Source organism: Orbicella franksi, chromosome 1, assembly GCF_964199315.1.
Source record: "Orbicella franksi chromosome 1, jaOrbFran1.1, whole genome shotgun sequence".
In the NCBI taxonomy this organism is placed as follows: Eukaryota; Metazoa; Cnidaria; class Anthozoa; order Scleractinia; family Merulinidae; genus Orbicella; species Orbicella franksi.
In genome coordinates this window covers 23,916,905-23,935,301 of record NC_138145.1, presented here as the reverse complement: position 1 = coordinate 23,935,301, position 18,397 = coordinate 23,916,905, and the positions used below count along the sequence as shown (strand labels likewise).

At 40.3% G+C, this 18,397-nt stretch overlaps 1 protein-coding gene across 2 annotated transcripts in view; it reads right to left on the bottom strand.

The window, feature by feature from the left end:
* The window catches only part of LOC145478275 (uncharacterized), a 51,117-nt gene that overhangs the window by 13,802 nt on the left and 18,918 nt on the right, over nucleotides 1–18,397 (bottom strand). For both annotated transcript variants that reach the window (XM_081456242.1, XM_081456247.1), the window contains exons 3-6: nucleotides 5,970–18,017; nucleotides 4,257–5,743; nucleotides 3,120–3,762; nucleotides 18–557 (exon numbers count right to left, since the gene is read on the bottom strand). In XM_081456242.1, the coding sequence (XP_081312368.1) occupies nucleotides 18–557; nucleotides 3,120–3,762; nucleotides 4,257–5,743; nucleotides 5,970–18,017 (14,718 nt within the window). The remainder of the gene's footprint in view (nucleotides 1–17; nucleotides 558–3,119; nucleotides 3,763–4,256; nucleotides 5,744–5,969; nucleotides 18,018–18,397) is intronic.

Below are 18,397 nucleotides of genomic sequence, written 5' to 3'. Positions count from 1 at the left end.
ACTGAATTGAATCTTACCAGCAATAGTAATGTCAGTTATGTTTCCAACTGCAGTGAATGCCTGAGAGCAGGACGACAAGTTCCTAGCATCACATAAAGCGACCTCGTAAGATTCGATGCCCGACTCCATGTCCACAAAGTCAGACCAACTTGCTTTGATGTCATCTTCGCCATTAACATAGTTTACATCGAATACCATCCCATCGATCACAATACCAGGAATAGGTGGGGTATCATCAACTGTCACTCCATCTGATGTTAGTGATGTTGTCAAGCCTGCGCCATTGGTTGCTTTGACAGTGACATAGTACCGCTGACCATTCATGATTGGCTCGGTGAGAAGCATAGAGACCACAGTATTGTCTTGGCCCAGTTGCGTTTCTTTAACAAGATCACAAGTACCAGAAGACAACCCTGCACACCAAGACACACTTATAATTTCACTTTCAAGGTCTTCAAAGGCACTCCAGTGGGCTGCAATGAGGATTCTGTTTTGTTGAATATCAATGTCTTCTCCATGTTTACTTCCATCGAGTATCACACCACCATTGATAGGTCCTATTAATATGAACAAGAAAGTTTACTTATTAAGATGAGCTATGGTACCACCGCTCTTTTCAATTTTACCTATGCTCCAACTACTTTTCCAGGCAACGTTAACATTAACAATAGTTTTAAAATAATTATTCCATGTCCCCACATTCGATACGAGATGATAACTAACAGGTGCATACCACCGAGTTTGTTATAATCACCTCATATCCAAAAAGAGGAATGGCATAATTGCATTATTAAATTCTATAATCGACTGGATGATGTGGATATTTCAGTTTTATCTACATGAAGTGATGTTATGAAAAGGCAGGAAAATGTGTTGTGCGTTGTTCACTTTACTTTTTGAGTTGAATGAAGCATGCCAGGAAAGCGAGTGAGACAGAGTGCTCTTCAGAAATATTATTTGCATAATCATCTCCAAAGTTAACTGCTAACCCCCTTAAATGTTGATTACAAAATCTTGGCGAAAGCAATTGGCCAAAGAATCGAGTTAATGCTGTCTTCGGTCATACACTCTGATCAAACAGGCTTCATTAAAGGTAGATTCATTGGCCAAAATGTTCGGCTTTTAAATGATATTATGGAATAAACAGAGGCTAAAAAACTCCCAGGCATCCTACTTTTTATTGATTTTCGTAAAGCCTTTGACACCAATGAATGGAATTTTATCCACTAGTGTACTGAATTATACAACTTTGGTCCAAATATTAGAAAATGGATATCCATTCTTTATAATGTTGAAAGTGGTGTAATGAATGCGGGTTTCATGACTAATTACTTCAAAATCTTGTGGATTGGTGCTTCGAGCAAAAATAAGATAGAGCCTTTAAAATTCTAGCGTCCAAAAGATCCCATAAAATTCCTTGGAACTTACCTTTCCCATGATGCAGCTGCCAACAACAACAATAATTTTTATATCAAAATAAGGAAAATGGAAAAAAAGCTTAACATATGGCAGTCGTGGGACCTGATGCTCTTTGGAAGAACTATGCTAGCAAAATCTCTAGGTTTGTCTCAGCTAATCTATACTGCCTCCATGCTTCCTGTTCCAGAAACAGCGATACAACAAACCCAAAGTAGACTGTTTGCTTTTCTATGGAAGAATAAGAGAGATAAGATCAAGCAACAGGTTCTGTTCCGCCCTTATCTAAGGGTGGGCTAAGCTTTCCCTGCTTCAGGACTGTTATAAAAGCGCTACGTCTCAGTTGGATACATAGACTCTTAAATAACACTCATGACACCTGGACGGCAATCCGTAATTACTACTTTGATAAACATGGCGGACTCCTTTTTCTTCTAAACTGTAACTACAGTGTCAAGAAATTAGAGAGAAAAATCCCCCTCTTTTATTGAGAACTCCTTGACCACTTTCAAGAACTGTGTAGCAATTACAAAGATCCCTTGAAATGCCATTTCATTTTGTGGAACAACAGAGATATAAATATAGGAAACAAATCGGTCTTTTGGAAGGTCTGGCGGGATAGTAATGTTCTTTTTGTGCAAGACTTGCTGAACAATCAAGGTAATTATTTTTCACCACAAGAATTCAGCAATAAATATAACATCAAAGTTAACTTTCTGCAATACTACCAAATCACCTCAGCTATTTCTGCTTATCTCAAAAGTTATGCATCAGTTCATATGGACCTTGGAGATCTGAACTCAATTTGTGAAAACTTTGATTGCCAACTATCTAAAGATATCATTCTCAATTTAATGAAAACTTTCTGCAAGCAGTTCTATAAACTATATTGTAATATGTTTGTATCAATGAAATAAACTATAAAAAAATATAATAATAATCATCTCCAAAGTTGTCTACATCCTGGAAAAATGTAACTATACAGAATGTCTTACTCAGAATCAAGCGAGTTCACTAAAGTATATTTAAGACCCAATAGTAAGGTAAAATACTTTACTGGAGTGCTAAGCATAATTTCAGTGACTAAAACCTGTTTTCAATAACTGAACAAGAATGTTAATGTGTCGGTGTTTGGATCTACCCATGAATTTTTGGTTGTTTTTCTTCATTTTTTCACTTTTTTGGTACATTTAAAGCCCTTTCGATAAAATGCTAACTATAGATAGTTCAGATAATTGTGGCATTTTCTGTTTTTGTTTTTGTAGTTTCCAGGATGGTATTTGCCACTGTTTCCTGTATTTTCGCAATAGAAAGCTTAACAAAATGTGCTGCTTTCAGCCATTTTTTTCCGACAGAGCTTTCCTTTATCGGCGACACTTGCCGCACTTATTTTCTATATACAGTCAAACGCAGGTATCATGGCTAGTAACCGAGATTCAGTGTTCCAATTTAAAGCTAGAAATGCACTATCTGAGGTTTTCATTTAAATAATCTTCAATATTCTAAACTGACTTTTCTTTAGTAATAAGAAAACGAAACCCTTGTTATACATATTTGTACTCATTAGTATTTCCTTAGACATTTAACGTGCTAAAAATCTTATGGTCTACCACCATGAACCAGCATAACTCCTTCCATACAGGATATGCTAAATGTCATAGTTCCTATTTTGCTATTAAAAATATAGTAATTAGTGTGCATACCTGTTCTGTCAACAACAATCCCGTCCGACGTTTTGACATCACCTGTTAGACCAGCTCTGTTCTCTGCCACAACAGAAACAAAATATGTTTCGCTTTGAACAAGCTGTAAATCTTGGAAAGTGTAAGTGGTGGAGTCCATCACATTAGTAATGTTCTTGCTGTTACATTTTCCCGGCAGAGTTCCAACACAAACATAGTAAGCCTGTATACCACTTTCTTTGTCCCAGAACCCATTCCATTTAACAGCAATTAGGGAATTCGTGAATTGTTCTGCAGCCTCCTTGACGATGGGATTTGAGCTTTCAATGTAAGTTAACTCACCCTCCAAGGGGGGCGTCGAGTCAACCACAAAGCCATCTGAAAAGAGCTCAGTGGTCAGTCCCGCATTATTTTCAGCCCGAACTTTTGTTACATACTTAACTCCTTCCTTGATTTCCAGATCAGTCATGCAGATGAATGTCTGGTTGCCTACATCTAATCCGCACAGCAAACAATCAATGGTGTTCAGTGCAGAGCAAACGGAGACCTCGCTTTTGAGTATGCCACTCTCAGAATCCACAACATTCCATCCAGTACAAACTTTGTCTTTGGATGTGAAGTAGTCAACATCGTGATCACCTTCGCCTAGCTGCAAGTCCAGGACCTGGTAATGTTAATTTCACCACAATGTAAACTCTAAACACATGAAGAAATAAATAAAAAAGATGTCTTTTATTGCTCAAATATCCCAGCTGTTTAGAGTGTTTTTTCTGTTGGTTCTTTCAAATCCCGACAGAAAAGCAAGCAATCTGTTCTTCACATTTCTGAACCCAAGATACACACAATGAGCGTTCCAGGCTTGATCTACTCTCACAATGTCTCTGTTCACCTGGGTGTATGTGGGTAAAAACAAATCTAATGCCGGGGGTAACCCTGCGATGGCTAGCTGCATATCCAGGGAGGAGTAGAAATACTCCTAGTAAGCAGAACAAAAGATGAGCTTTGGTTGGGTGGGTCACTAGGCTTGAGCGAAGACTTTACCTTACAAGATACCACTATAACAATTTGCAAAGTTTTGCGCATTATTCCTTTTAAGATGGATTATAACAGATAATTTAGAGGTTGAACATTAAAAACTAACTTCCAAATTCTACCTACCTCGGAAAGAATTGGCGAAGTGTCGTCATATATAAACCCGTCAGATGATACTCTAGTGGATACACCTGCGTTGTTGAAGGTGCTGACAGTAACAAATATTGATATTTCTCTTGGAAGTGGTATCAGTATCTGTTGACTAGCACTGATGTGATCACCAACACTGGTTTCGGAAATGACATCACAGACTCCCTTTCTTGTGCCAGCACACCAGGTGTACCCAGTAACATCTGATTCTTTATCCTCGAAAGCATCCCAGTTGGCAGAAATGAATGTGTCAGCTGCTTGGTAATCAATGTCCACGAGTGTCTGACCATCTCTTACCTGTCCTCCTACAGCTGGGGTAATGTCAACTCTGACACCATTAGAAGTTGCGTTTATGCTGTAACCAGACTCACTTGTTGCACGTACATTGACAAAGTATCTTCCGTTGTGAGTCAAGCTTAATCCTTCTATTGTTCCTGTGAGCTTAATGCCGAGACTAAGAAACTGACCACTCACATCACATCTTCCTGGTTCTGTTCCTGCACACATCTCATAACCAGTGATTCGTCCATTAGCATCAGTAAATGGTGACCAGTTGGCTGACAGATGAGTTGTAGAGCTTTGAAATTCTATATCTTTCTGTCGTTCCAATCCATCATACACAGTCCCTGCAGATGGTTTTGAACCATCCAGTATAAATTCTTTTGAATTAGCCTCCCCGAATAAGCCAACCTTGTTAAATGCTCGCACAACTACTATGTAGGAGACACCATACTCGAAACCAGTAATGTCAAAGTTCACTGTTGTCTTGGCACCAACATTTTTATATGGAATAACACATTTTTCTTTTGCACTCACTTGACATATGGTCCATTCAAAGTGGCTAAAACTTCTCTGGTCATTTCCAAATCCATTCCAGGTAGCTATAACTGAATCTCCCTTTTTAAAATAGGAGGTTCCTGGGGTTTTTCCTACGGTCACATTGCCAACTGATGGCAGGGTTGCATCAACTAAGAGTACTGGGGCGATGACTGTTGAATTCATTCCAGCACCATTTGCTACAATTAGCATTACAAACACCACATCAGTACCAGAGACCAGCAATTCAGGTATGAAGTGCTTTACAGAAGTATCTTCTGGATCTATTGAAGTTAAGGACACGATATTACACGAGTCGTTGCTAGTGCCTGCACACCATTCAACAGATGAAATTCCAGTTTCTGGATCGTAAGGCTTGTCCCAATGGAATGCTAACTGGATACTATCTTTCTGTGTCATCAGCTGATGCACATCATTTGTTTTCCATTCAGGGTCATCACGAACATTTTCTATTACAGGTGGAGAGGTATCGATAGTGATACCATTTGAGTAAACTGCTTGTTTAAGACCTGCACCATTGGTTGCCTCAACCGTAAAAAAATACTGCAGGCCTTCTTGAGGAGTAATTGAATGGTGAACAGTGGTGTTAGGTCCAGCAGATGTCATGCTTTTTACATCACATGATCCTGCAAAATTGAAAAAAAAAACCCGTAACATTTTGAAATTTACTGATAAGGAGCTGTAAGTGTAGAGTACAAAGATTAAGAGCATTCAATTCTTTAAACTTGAGACACTCACAGATTATCCCAGCCAAACCGTTCTACATAATTCACAGTTTAAGAAGACTGTTTTTTAAATAATGAAATAAGCATTTCAAAAAAATTTTAAAAATCGAGACAACTAATTCATTACCTGGAGCTGTTCCAATACACCAGTGGTATTCAACAACATCGCTTTCAGAATCATGAAATTCGCTCCAGTTGGCAAGCAAAATTCCTTTATCACTTTGGTAATGGCTGTGGATAAATACCTCGGCCATGGGTGTGGTGTGAATGCCATCCACAATGTTAGCAGCTTCTGGAGGCGTCCAGTCCACTACTACTTGCTGTGATGTTAAAACGGTCTCCAGACCGAGCATGTTGACGCCAGTAATGGTTACATAGAACGTTAAGCCTTCATAAAGCGTGAAGTTTTCTTGGTCTAAATCAAGGGAACGGCTAAGACTGTTGAAGTACTTAGTAGCCAAGAGGTCACTCTGAAATGGAAAGCTGCCAACGCTAATGAGAAAGTGGCTTATTCCACTTTCGGGATCATCAATTGACCAGGTAACCACTGGAGCTGAAGGTGATGTTAAAAACATAGTCTCTTTACCCAATGATGGGGAGATCTGGATTGATTTTGCAATTGGAGGGGTTCGATCGATAATAACACCATCTGAGGATGACATTACAGTAGCACCCCTTGTGTTTTCAGCCTTTACTGTAACGTAATACTTCTTTCCATGCAAAAGTGTCAGGTTATGAAAGCGACTAGCTTTGGTTTTTAAATGGTGTACTTCCATGAATGGCCATGTGCACAATTCTAACTCAGATGGACTGGGTGGCAGGTCTCTGATGCACCAATGATACTTTGAAATACCAAAGACAGGATCCTTGAAACCACGCCAGTATGCCCAAATAGCTCTGTCGTCGATTTGGAAATCAATGTCACTTGCTGACATCACCGGTCCGTCGCTTACAACACCAGAAGACAGGTCTCCCAATACAACAAGCATTTTTGACGAGCAATTGGTTTTGGAAAGTCCAGCACCATTTGTAACTCGAATGCAAACGCAGTACGTTTCATTTTCCACAAGGGTTTGATTTTCTATGATGACTCCGCCAACAGAATCACCAGCAACTACCTCAGTGTAGAAAACAGCATCACCTTGTTTAATTTTAGCGCAGTCTTTCCCAATGGCCCAGCTTGTGGTTTTGATACCACTTTCCGTATCTGTAAAGCCTGTCCAAGTGACAGCAACAGATGAATTTGGCACCTCGTTTTTACTTTGGTCATAATTAAGCGGGAAAGCATGATAGGCATCAACAGTTCCGGGTTTTGGTGCTGTGCGATCAATGATGATTGCCCTTGAAGAAGATCTGCTAAATAAGCCACCGTTATTTATAGCAAATATATTTAGAAAGCAAGTACTCCCCTGTTGAAACGAAACACTCGATATTGAAATATTCACTACAGATGGTGAAACAGCAGTAAAGTTCTTGATGTCATTTATTTCTGGAGTTGTTCCAAGTCCCCAGGAAACAGATTTCAGGCCACTTTCTCTGTCACTTGCTAACCACTCAGCTTTTAACAAATCACCCTCCGGATAGAATGCAAGCTTTAGTTTAGACACCTCTGGGGGTGTGCTGTCAATGACAATGCCATTTGTCCATTTAACAGTCTTTAAGCCAACAGCGTTCACAATCTCAATACCGCTTGCATACTTCTGACCTTCTTCAAACTTTGCTGTCATTCTACCCCCACCTGTAATGAGCGCTGACCCTGGTGAGTTAAAACTCACTTTCGAAGTGTGAAATGGAATAATATACTTATTTGTTTCCACATCTTTGACAGAAAGTTGATAAAGAACTATTGGGGCCTCATTATCATAGCATATCCAGGAAATAGAAAATCTGTTTGAGCTTGGAGCATACTCAATGTCGTCTCCATTGTCACCTTTGCCATTCCAAACCTTGGAGCATAATGGTGGAGTAGTATCAACAACAAATCCATCCGACTGCCCTGTAGCTTCCAACCCGGCGCCGTTCACTGCTGTCACGTTAACATAGTATGTTTTTGCGCTTTCAAGTTCTTTGGAAAGCTGTAAAGTTGCCCTAGCAGTAAAATTTCCACTGAAAAGGAAGGAGCCATAAATAACAATTGACCTATTGTATGACCCTCCGCCCCAAACTTGGAGTCTATACGCCTGAATGTCACTTTCTGGGTCAACAAACTTAAAATTAACAGAAACAGTCCTATTTGTTTCTTGATAGTCACCATCTTGTATATAAACAGGACTGGGTGGCGTATTGTCATACACAATACCACCTGACGAAGAAATAGCAGTGAGGCTAACCTTGTTTGTGCATCGGATACTGGCAAAGTATCGATAACCCGTCTGAAGCTCAAGATTGGTCACAAAAGACGTTTGGGACATGGGTAAGCTCGTAAAATTCACAACGTCTATGTCCCCTGGCTGTAGACCAAAGGCGATTTCAATTGTGGAAAGACCTGACTCAAGATCCTCACATTTCCATGCTGCTTTTAATGACCTTTCAGACGAGTAGCGGACTTCGATACTGGCATGATCACCATCTCGAGCTGGTTGTGAGAAAAACGGGGGAGTGAAATCTACTATCACGCCATCAGATGAGACTGTGGAGCTAGGTATTCCGAGCACATTGTAGGCAATGACTGTTGCATAATAGCGAATACCATTCGATAGCTCTGACACTTTAAGTCTAGAGCTTGTAGCCGTGCTTACAATCCCCACATTTGTAAATCCTTGGATGTCATCGCCACCGGGGAACGATCCAAATGCCAGTTGGTATGACACGATCATTGTTTCATTCTCTGTAAAGTTTCCCCATGAGGCCCTCAGAACTGAGTTCTCAACTTGTGCCTCTATCTCTTCGCCTGGTGTTCCGTCAGTAACATAGCCTGGTTGAGGAGCACTTGAATCTACTACCAAACCATTGGACTGAAAGAATGCCGAATTACCAGCTTTGTCCACCAACTTGAGACATGCGAAATATTTCTGTCCTGAGATTAATGTTAGTCCAGACAATACATGAAAGTTTTTGTTATTTGGGACAATTTCTTCCTTTCTGACATTGCAGACAGTTGAATTCGATTTGCTAGACAAACCGAGATAAACCTTTCCGATTCCTGAGAAATCTGTAAAACCATACCACTGTGCACGGTAGAGGGAGGTAAAGCTCTGATACCTAGCATCATGTAAGCCCCATCCATCTATTAGCATTCCATTTTTAGGTACTTCAAAATCGGAGAGCAGAGGAGGAGACGATTTAATGGTGAAGAGACCTGCACTGTTTATTGCTAATACGGTGATAAAATAACGCTGGTTACTTTTTAGAGATGTTGGTTTAAATGATGTCCAGTTAACTTGCAAATATGACATTGAGAAACGTAAATAGAAGGACTGAAATTTGATGACATCATCAGCACCAGAATAACTTCCAATACCGACTTTGTAAGCTTTAACCTTAGAAAGATTGTCCTCGACCACGAAGTAAGACCGAAAGGTTGCAACAGTAGAATTAATAAATGTCATTGTCTCGCCAAAATGGCCATGCTGTACGACGATTACCACTGGGGGACTACTGTCAACAATAAACGTGTTCGATAGACCACGGGTAGCAACACCTGCTTTGTCGGTGGCTTCAATAGCTACTGAGTAGACTCCATCTTCAAGTTCAATGTTGCGGCCAGTGTAGTTTTGGCGTCCAGCTAATTTAAACGGTGCAAGGAGCTTATCAGTACTTTGGGACATAACAGAAATACTAAACAAACTAATTCCACTGTGTACATCATAGAAGCTGTCATTGCTACACTGACTGTAATTCAGAGTTGCAGAAATCCTCTGCTCATCTGCCAGACACCAATTCCATCTGGCCCATACTGACTTAGTTAACCACTGGTATAATAACGGAGGCCCTGATAATCCAGTGAGAACTTTTCCAGAATGTGGTGGGACAATGTCTACAATAGCACCATTGCTACTCGCGTTGACACACATGCCAACTCCGTTACAACCAACCACAGTCACAAAGTAACGAAGGCCACTTTCTAGGAGCAATCCTGTTATGGTCAAATTAGTTTGTGAGCCCACCGAATGAAATGCTTTGATGTCACCTTGTCCAGGTTTAGTGCCAAGTGCAACAAGATATTCTGATAGTCCACTTTCTGCATCTGCAAATGCCTGTTTCCAATTTGCACTAAAAGCAAACATGTTACTGCTAAAGTTCTTGTCCTTTCCTTCTTCTCCGTCTTTAATGTACATTGTAGCAACTGTGGGTGGTGTCATGTCCATCAAAATTCCATCTGAAAAGATAGTTTTCTGCATACCAACTCCATTGATGACCCTTATGGTAACATGGTATCGGACGTTTGCGAGAAATGTTACGTTAGAAAATTCTACATAAGACATGACATTTTCTTTTGTGGTTTGAGATAGAAAGCTGAGCTCTTCAAGTTCTCGTATGTCATCACCACCAGGGTACGTTCCTATACCCAGAAGCTGTGAGCGAATGTCACTTTCATGATCGAAGCATTTCCACTTTGCTTGAATACTGTTTAACCCTCTCACAAAATCTACATCTGATAAGTCCTCCTCATCAGTTACGTCAATTACCTGTCCTTCGCAAAAGGGTGGTGTACTGTCAGGTACAAATCCATTTGTCTCAATGACTGCCTGAAGCCCAGCTGCGTTAGTTCCACGAAGTACAAGCCTGTAAGGAAAGCCTGCTTGAAGAGAAAGGCCATCCATAAGAGGTGTTCGCTGGGTGAGTGGTATATTGATAAAGGTTGTGACATCCTCACCTGATACATTTGTCACAATTTTCCATTCATACTTGACCATAGGACTCTCCTGATCAATAAAAGGATCAAACTTGCCGCTAACTCGTCTTAGTGAAGGAAGAAACTTGGAGTCATCTTCATCAGTTCCATCTTGAAAATGTGTTGGTATGGGTCGAGTTGTGTCAATCATGATACCGTCACTGCACATAATCTCCTTTAAACCAACTGTATCAATGGCATACAACCGGGTGAAGTACTTTGTTCCATGTTCAAGTTTAAGACCAGATACTTGAATGGAGTCAGAATCTCCAAGAGATGTTAAAGAAACCACGTTTGCTTCTGATTCATCAAATGTGCAAGCCGGGTTGGAAGAAACTCCCCATTTTATTGTGGCAATGTCATCAAAATTGCTACTTAATGCAAAGTTCATTCCCAGAGAATAAGTACTAGATTGATAGTCAGCATCTTTTTCTTTCACTACACCATCATAAACATAAAGAATCTGAGGTCCTTTTCGTCTTGCATGGAACATAGGGCAATGAACCAAGGGACTATCCATTCTTTCATCATTTCTTGCGAGGACGCTAACAAATACACCTCTACCATGCATGATTGGTAGGTCTGTGACAACCTGACTTAATGATGTATCCGTCCAAGAAGAGTAGTCATCACCTGAGCCTTCTATAGATCCTATCCTGACATGGTAAGCACTAACTCTTGTATCTTCCTTAAATCCATTCCACTGCACAAAGTATTTGGTGTCCCCTACTTGCTGTGCTGTGCATGTTCCTGCTACCGGAGGCGTGGTGTCTTTATTTTCGTGACAACTGGTGAAAAGGACTCTATTGATCGCCTTTGCAGGCCACTGAATTTCATGGAAAACTCTCTTTGAGCCCCAACCAGTCTCTGTCTTACATCCAAATACCCAAACTTTCAATCTAAAAAACCGAAGACTATACCAGAGGTAAACTCTGATTCTCAGCGGGGTCATTTGAAGCTTCAGTTGAATACATACTTTTAATGGCCATCTGTCAAATTTCAAACTTAACTCTGGAACTAGGTAGGTCTCAAGTAGCGTTGCTTCAATGGTAATCCCAGCTTTAACCAACCAAATAGATACACTTGCATCAGCATATGCAGATATCCACGCCCCAGGTATAAGGCCCAGTCTAAACATCTTATTTTTCAAACAAAGCTCTCCCTGAAAATCTACTCGATAATGACCAGTAGCTCCTACAGAAAAGGTAACCGGTATTCCAAAGACTGGAATGACATCTGAATATTTAAAGAAATCATGAGATCCCTTTAACAATGTTCGTTTTGATAAACCCATACAGGAGCCTACATTTGCAGCATTTCTCCGCACTCTTTTACTGTTTTCGTGAATCACTTCAAGTTTTTCATGGTAGACATCTGTTTCCAGGAGCTCCCGAGAGATACTTCGCTTGCGTTTTGTTCCACATATCATTTTTCCAATGGGAAAGAGATTCGTTTGTGGTAAAACAAAGTCTCCCATTATTTTAAAATACAGACAGTTTTCGTATATTCCAAAGGAAGTATTTAGGATTGGTAGCCTTATTTTGAAGTATCTGTCTTCAAAGTCACCACCAACATGTTCTACGTTTTCTCTTTCAGCTAAAGTAGCACTTGAGAATGCCACTGCAATAACTTCATTGTCAACTCGGGTTACAGATTCTAAGCCAGAGGGAGTTCGAACCACTCTTACTAGAGTCTGTTCTCCTATTTTTCCACTGCTACTTAAGTGATGAAACTCAAGCTTGCATTGAAACCCAGGAATCATTGCACATCTGGAGATGCATGCATACTCGTTACCGAATTGTCGTACAGTAGTCATACTTTGAGCATTATTTCCAATGTCAATAACTCTGTTCGGGGATCCATGCAAATCCCCGTCATATGACAGCCTATAACTATAAGCCTTTCCCCTGACACCATCTGTTATCCAAAGGTCATTGCTTTGCTCATCATAAGAAACAGACTCGGCTGTTCCCTCAACAGGTACAGGTTGGGAGAGTTCAATCTGTGATGGTTCAGGTGAAGAAAATGTTGATGTAATGTGGGATGTTTTAACTGAAAATATTTCAGCTTTTCTGCTATCACAGATCCAGATATAATCTTTGGCAATGGCAACACCACCTATTCTCAAAGATGAAGGACTGCCTTTTCTCTCTATTAGTTGAATGATTTTTTTGACGCCCTTGTCTAGCCTTGTAACAACAAGTAGAGATGCTTTGCCTTCATTACTTGCCACACCATACATTCCAAGAATCATTTCGTTTTCAGAGAGTTGAGCAATTCCTTCCACTTTATAATCGTCAAACAGGCCTGGTGTCAGCCAGCGTCCACTCTTTTGCATTGAAGAGAGATCATCAAGATGAGCAAATTTCCAAGTGAAAATGGTGGACAAATATAGCGTTGAGGATCTTCTTATAGATCGCAAGCAGACTTCTTCGGAGCAGTAGGCTATGTCTTGCCAACGTTTATAAGCTCTGGGGTCCAAGCCTCTCTGTCTCGTCTGAATCTTGTTCAAGAAATTGGTGACCTCATCTAAAAAACCATTGACTTTGCTAACCGCCTCGGTCACGTCTGCAGTATACTTGTCAAGATGAGGTTTCACCACGCCAATCAGTTCTTCAGCACCAGCACGATGGATGATGGTTGGGTTTGAAAGCAGATCCGTCACATCTTTTAACTTATCAACAAATGCCAATACATTTTTAGTTCTGTTATGCAAAGCCCTCATAACACCACTGACATCTTTCGTCTTCTGCCACACATGATCAAATAATTCAAGCTTTGACTGTATGCTGCTCAATGAATGAACGTGTTTAAGTATAGAATCATCATAAACACTGCGCAATGCCTGAAAGGTTCTCACTTGAAAATTCTGAATTTGGCTTTTCATTTCCTCAACTTTCTGTATGTAATCAGCAATTCTTTCGAGGCCACCTTGTGCGTCTTGTATGGATCTCTTTTGACCTCCACTTACTTTGTGTTGGTCTTCTCCAGCAGGCGCTTGTCCTGTCATCTTTTGCAAAACGATGTTCAATCTTTGAGTATCGTCTTGGAGAGAGAAGTTCTGTACTTGCTCCATAAGCAGCTTTACATTGTCTACCACTTCTGTTATGTTGTTGACACCTTCTTTGCACTTGCTAAGCAAGTTGGTGTAATCAATGGCTTTTTCGAGTTTGTGCTTAATTACACTTACTTTGTTCTTAATGACCTTTCCTTGTTTAATAAACACTTTGGAAATGCAACTGCTACCCTTGACACATTTCTGTATCCTTACATTCTTCCACGCATCCGGCACCAAGCCATTAAGGACAACTATTTCGTTCTTAAAATCTATTAACTGATCGAAAACAAATCTTCCGACAGAGAATGCTTTCATGACGCATGCCTTAATACTGTGATGAAATATTTGCATCATATGCTGACAATCAGGAAGATTTCTAGCGGTTTCCAAGATAGGTAAAAAAGAGTTGGTAAAAGGCTTGAGATCTTGCAACACTTTTGTCACTTCACCAACCATGGAACTAATTTCTTGTAGCTCTCTCCTTATTTTGTCTAAAGGGTATTTTACCATCGTGAATTTCTGCAACGCTCCATCAACAAACGAGTTGGCTTCCTCTTTGAAAGTGTTAAATTCGTGGACAGCATTGATGCTTCTGACTTTGCGAAGCATTTCAGCAGTGACGACTTTAAACTTGTTGCAAGTATTCCTGATCTGTTGGTGAAAGTCAGTTCCAAACTGTTTTTGAATCTCAAGCTTCTGAATTTCATCTTTATAATTCTGAGCCTTGCTGGCGTAATCAACGACTTCGTCTACCGTTTTTCTCACTTTGATAGCATATTCTGGTAAATTTTTGAGGTGCTTAAGCACTTCATATAGGCGAGAAGCTATATCTTGAACAGTGTTAAGAAAGTCATTTTTCTTCTTTAAAGCTGATAGAAAATCTGTTATCATCTGAAAAACACGAGAAATCTTTCCTACACCGGCTGCTAAATTTTCACGGTACCATGTTTCGACCTCAGTGACTGCGGACTTTAAGGTCGTCCCAACAGTTTTTATGGCTGCTGTCACAGGTCCCATAATGGACGTTAGGTCACTAAGGACCTGATGTGCGTAATTTTGCACTTGGTCAATTTCATCAGCAGAAAAAGTTTCCATATTGGTGCACACTCCATTTATTTTGGATGTTGTTCCATTTGTAAAGTCCATGATCCCAGTTGTTAGATTCTGAATATTATTTAGCTTGCTCGCAAGTTCCTGCAAAGAAACGGAAATGAACCCTTTCACAGAAGTAGTAAAATTCAACTTGATCGTTTCTATCGAAGTGTCTAAGATACTTGTAAGATTAAGCAATTCCAAGATAACCATCTGCGTTGAATTTTGAATAGACTTGAGATGGGAGAGTCCCTGTTTTTCAATGTTGTCTCCAAAGTCTTTAAAACCATGGAAGAAGTTTAAGGCTGTTTCACGAATTCTGCACATTCTCCCAACATTCTGTTCTGCAAAAGGTGCAACTGCAGGTCCTAGTTCTTGAAAGAATTCTGTCAAGTGACTGATAGCAGATACATTCGAAACATGGAGGTTAATTACATTGGTTATTGTGGAGAGAACTTCTTGCAGCAAGGAAGAGGGGTCAGAAGATGTTCCATTGTTAACTCGGTGCAAGCCAGGAAAGTGTGTTTGCAAGTCATATTTTCCTCCAGGGAACACTTCATGGAAGAAGGTTTCCAGATCAAAATGGAGATGGGTAAACCGACTAAAAAAGTCTTCGGTATTTCTAAGGAGAGCAATCAAGTTCTGAAAATCTGGGGATTTTAGTTTGAGATCATATTTTAGACTTCCCATCCAATCAAAACCAAGGCCAAAATTAAATCTTGTTCCTTGAAAAGTTGGAGAATGTGGTTTCAGAAAAGACAGGCTTAATGTTGGTAGCTTCATTCCTTCCAGCCAGTCTAACAGGGAGAACATTTCTCTAAAATTGCTGCTGAAATGCAACAATCTTAACAAGACTTCTTGAAAAATCTCTAGTGAGGATGAGAAGTGAATAGAAAACTTGAATGGAAGCTGTAAGCTGAATCCCTCTGGTAAAGGCGTCCCTGACATCATGAAATATTCCGTGATCTTGGCAGTCTGTTGACTTGGAGGAACTTTTCTGAGAGTTTGAAGAAGGTTGTTAATATTGAAGCCAACAGGCAAATTTCTGGGTAGATACTTACTTATACTGTCAGTGATTTGAAATAGTTTGTCCAGTTTTTTGATAACTTTCTGAAATGGTATTTCGAAGCCAGTAAGTGTTGAAAGATTTTGCTTTATGTTATTGATTCTCTGAATCACTGATGTCCATTTTTTGACACGAGAACAAAGATCCTTTGCAAAAGTTATAATTTTTCTGGTTCCTTTCATGGCTTTCAGTGGAAATGTTAAGGTCTTGGAAAAGTAATCAATGTTCCTGACAAAGTCAGTGAACTTGTCGATGTTTAATGGGATATATTCAGCAAGTGTTATCCTGAACTTCTCTATTCCCTTAGTGATTACCTTCATAATACTGTCGAAATTTCTGAGAAATTCATCCCCGGCATCTGCAACAGAATGAATGAGATCTTTTGGAAGATCATTCTTAAAACTTGCTGAGGCCTTGAACGAAGCCTTGCCACTTGCTATTTCACGACCGAATTTAAGAACATGAGCTCGTATTTGGGCAAAATTATCAAGAATTACTTCGGCCTTTCCGCCAAAAATTCCAACACGTAGCTTTAGTTTGGCCATAAACTGGATGACACTTTCGGCTCCCAGCCATTCGCCCCCAAAAATATTATTCCACCGTTTTGATTGGCCAAGTTCGTACTCCCGAGGACGGAGCTCTGGAATCAGGGCACGTTTTCGTCGATTGATAATGCTACGCTTTTGACGTAAATAAACTGCTTTCGTATGGTTACCATGGTTTTCTAAAAACTCTTGTATTGATGAGTCCAGAACGTCACCCTTATTGGCGTGCCACAGCGCTTGCTCTAAGCCTCTAACTACCGATTCAGTCAAATTTTGGTGTTGATCTATGAAAACGTTAACAACTGCCGCCTTCACTTCAACGTGCTCATCCTGGTACAATGCTTTAATCAGATGTTGGTTGGTGTGCTTTGGAGACAATTTCCGCATAGCTGAAATAACAGCGGATCGAATATCAGAGTTGTCGTGGTCCATATGTTGCAGAATGAGTGGAATTCCGGAATGATGACCAAGATTTCCAAGTGCCCAGATGTGGTCTCTCAGGTGTGACTCATATTCCATACTTTCGGGATGATAGAGGCTTGATTTGTTTAGATACCTGTTGTGAATCATCTCAGCTACCGTGTCACTTAAAGTTACATTGTAACCTGTCCTCTTTGCTCTCTCTGTAAGTCCAGCCAAGACCAGCATTGCTCTAGCTGTAACAGCTTCTCCTTTCCTATCATCTATCGACAGATCAAAAAGGGCATTAAAGAGACTAGAGTGTAGTGGTCCATCTGGAAGGTAGAAGATTGAAATCAGCAAAGTCTCATATTCTTCACTGGTGAGAGGCCTTGGCTTATCTGTCTCGATGGCATGGGCTAGAACATTTTGGGCTTCATATTTGCCATGTGCAGTTAGTGCGGATACATAAACGGCCCAAGAGGTTAGGTTTTGGTGTTTTCTATATTCCACCAATTGCTTGACCACTCTAAATACACTTTTATTGTTGCGAACCATGTAGTGCAGCTCACTTGTACAATAACCAATTTTCTGCGCGCCTTTGTCAAGAAAACAGGCCAGAACTTCATAGAGAGGTCGGGTTTTCTTTTTCTCTCCTCCTAGCTCTGACCAGTTTATTTTGTCAGCGGAATTAAACATTAAACTATCTCTGGTAAGGGTTTTTACAGTCTTTAGATGCTCATCAGTCTTGATGACTGAGCGCTTCGAACGTTGATGCCCTGGATCAGAACAAGATCTCAATGTCAGCTCACTGTATCCACTTGTTGACATTTCTATGTCCTGCTTTGCAAAGCTTTTAAAATTCTCTGCCCTTGGATGTCCTTTGGCAGGCCTAAGGAATACACTTGTAGTTCGATGAACTTTTTCCACTTTTCCATATTTCAAGTGAATGTGGGCACTGTGCTGGGACTGTAGCTTGTGCTGTCCTTTCGCTGGAGTAACGCCTGCAAATTGTTGGTAATCAAAGTTCGTCCAGGTTCGATGAAGATGGCTGTGTGTATTATTGATGGAAACAACGTTGTATCTGGTGCGAAAGATTCCAGAATCATCGTGTTCATCCACTTCGTAGTTTGTAAGCCTGTGTGCATCAAGCAGGTTGACTTGAAAGGCACCAGCAATGCCTATAATTAAGTGATCGATCATGTATTAGTGAGAAGTGGTTTTTTTGTTTTGTTTTGTTTTGGGTTGTGCTGACCATTGTACTGATGACTCGGTTTGGCACTTAATTATAAACGTTGATGACTGACTGAAACATCTTAACTGTCTCTACAGTGCCAGGTGACCTGAATCGTATGGCTATTATGTTTTTTCTTACAAGTTCATGGTTTGTTTCTGCTTTGCTGAAAATGACATTCACAACTCAATGGAGCCACTCCAGTACATTGTAAATAACCCAATGCAAATCGTATCCCTTCTAAGGAATTTTAAATCTGTTCCTTGCTTGAAGAGGGAAACGTCCCTGTTTAATTCCAAAACAGAGGATGGTAGAAGAGGACTTCCC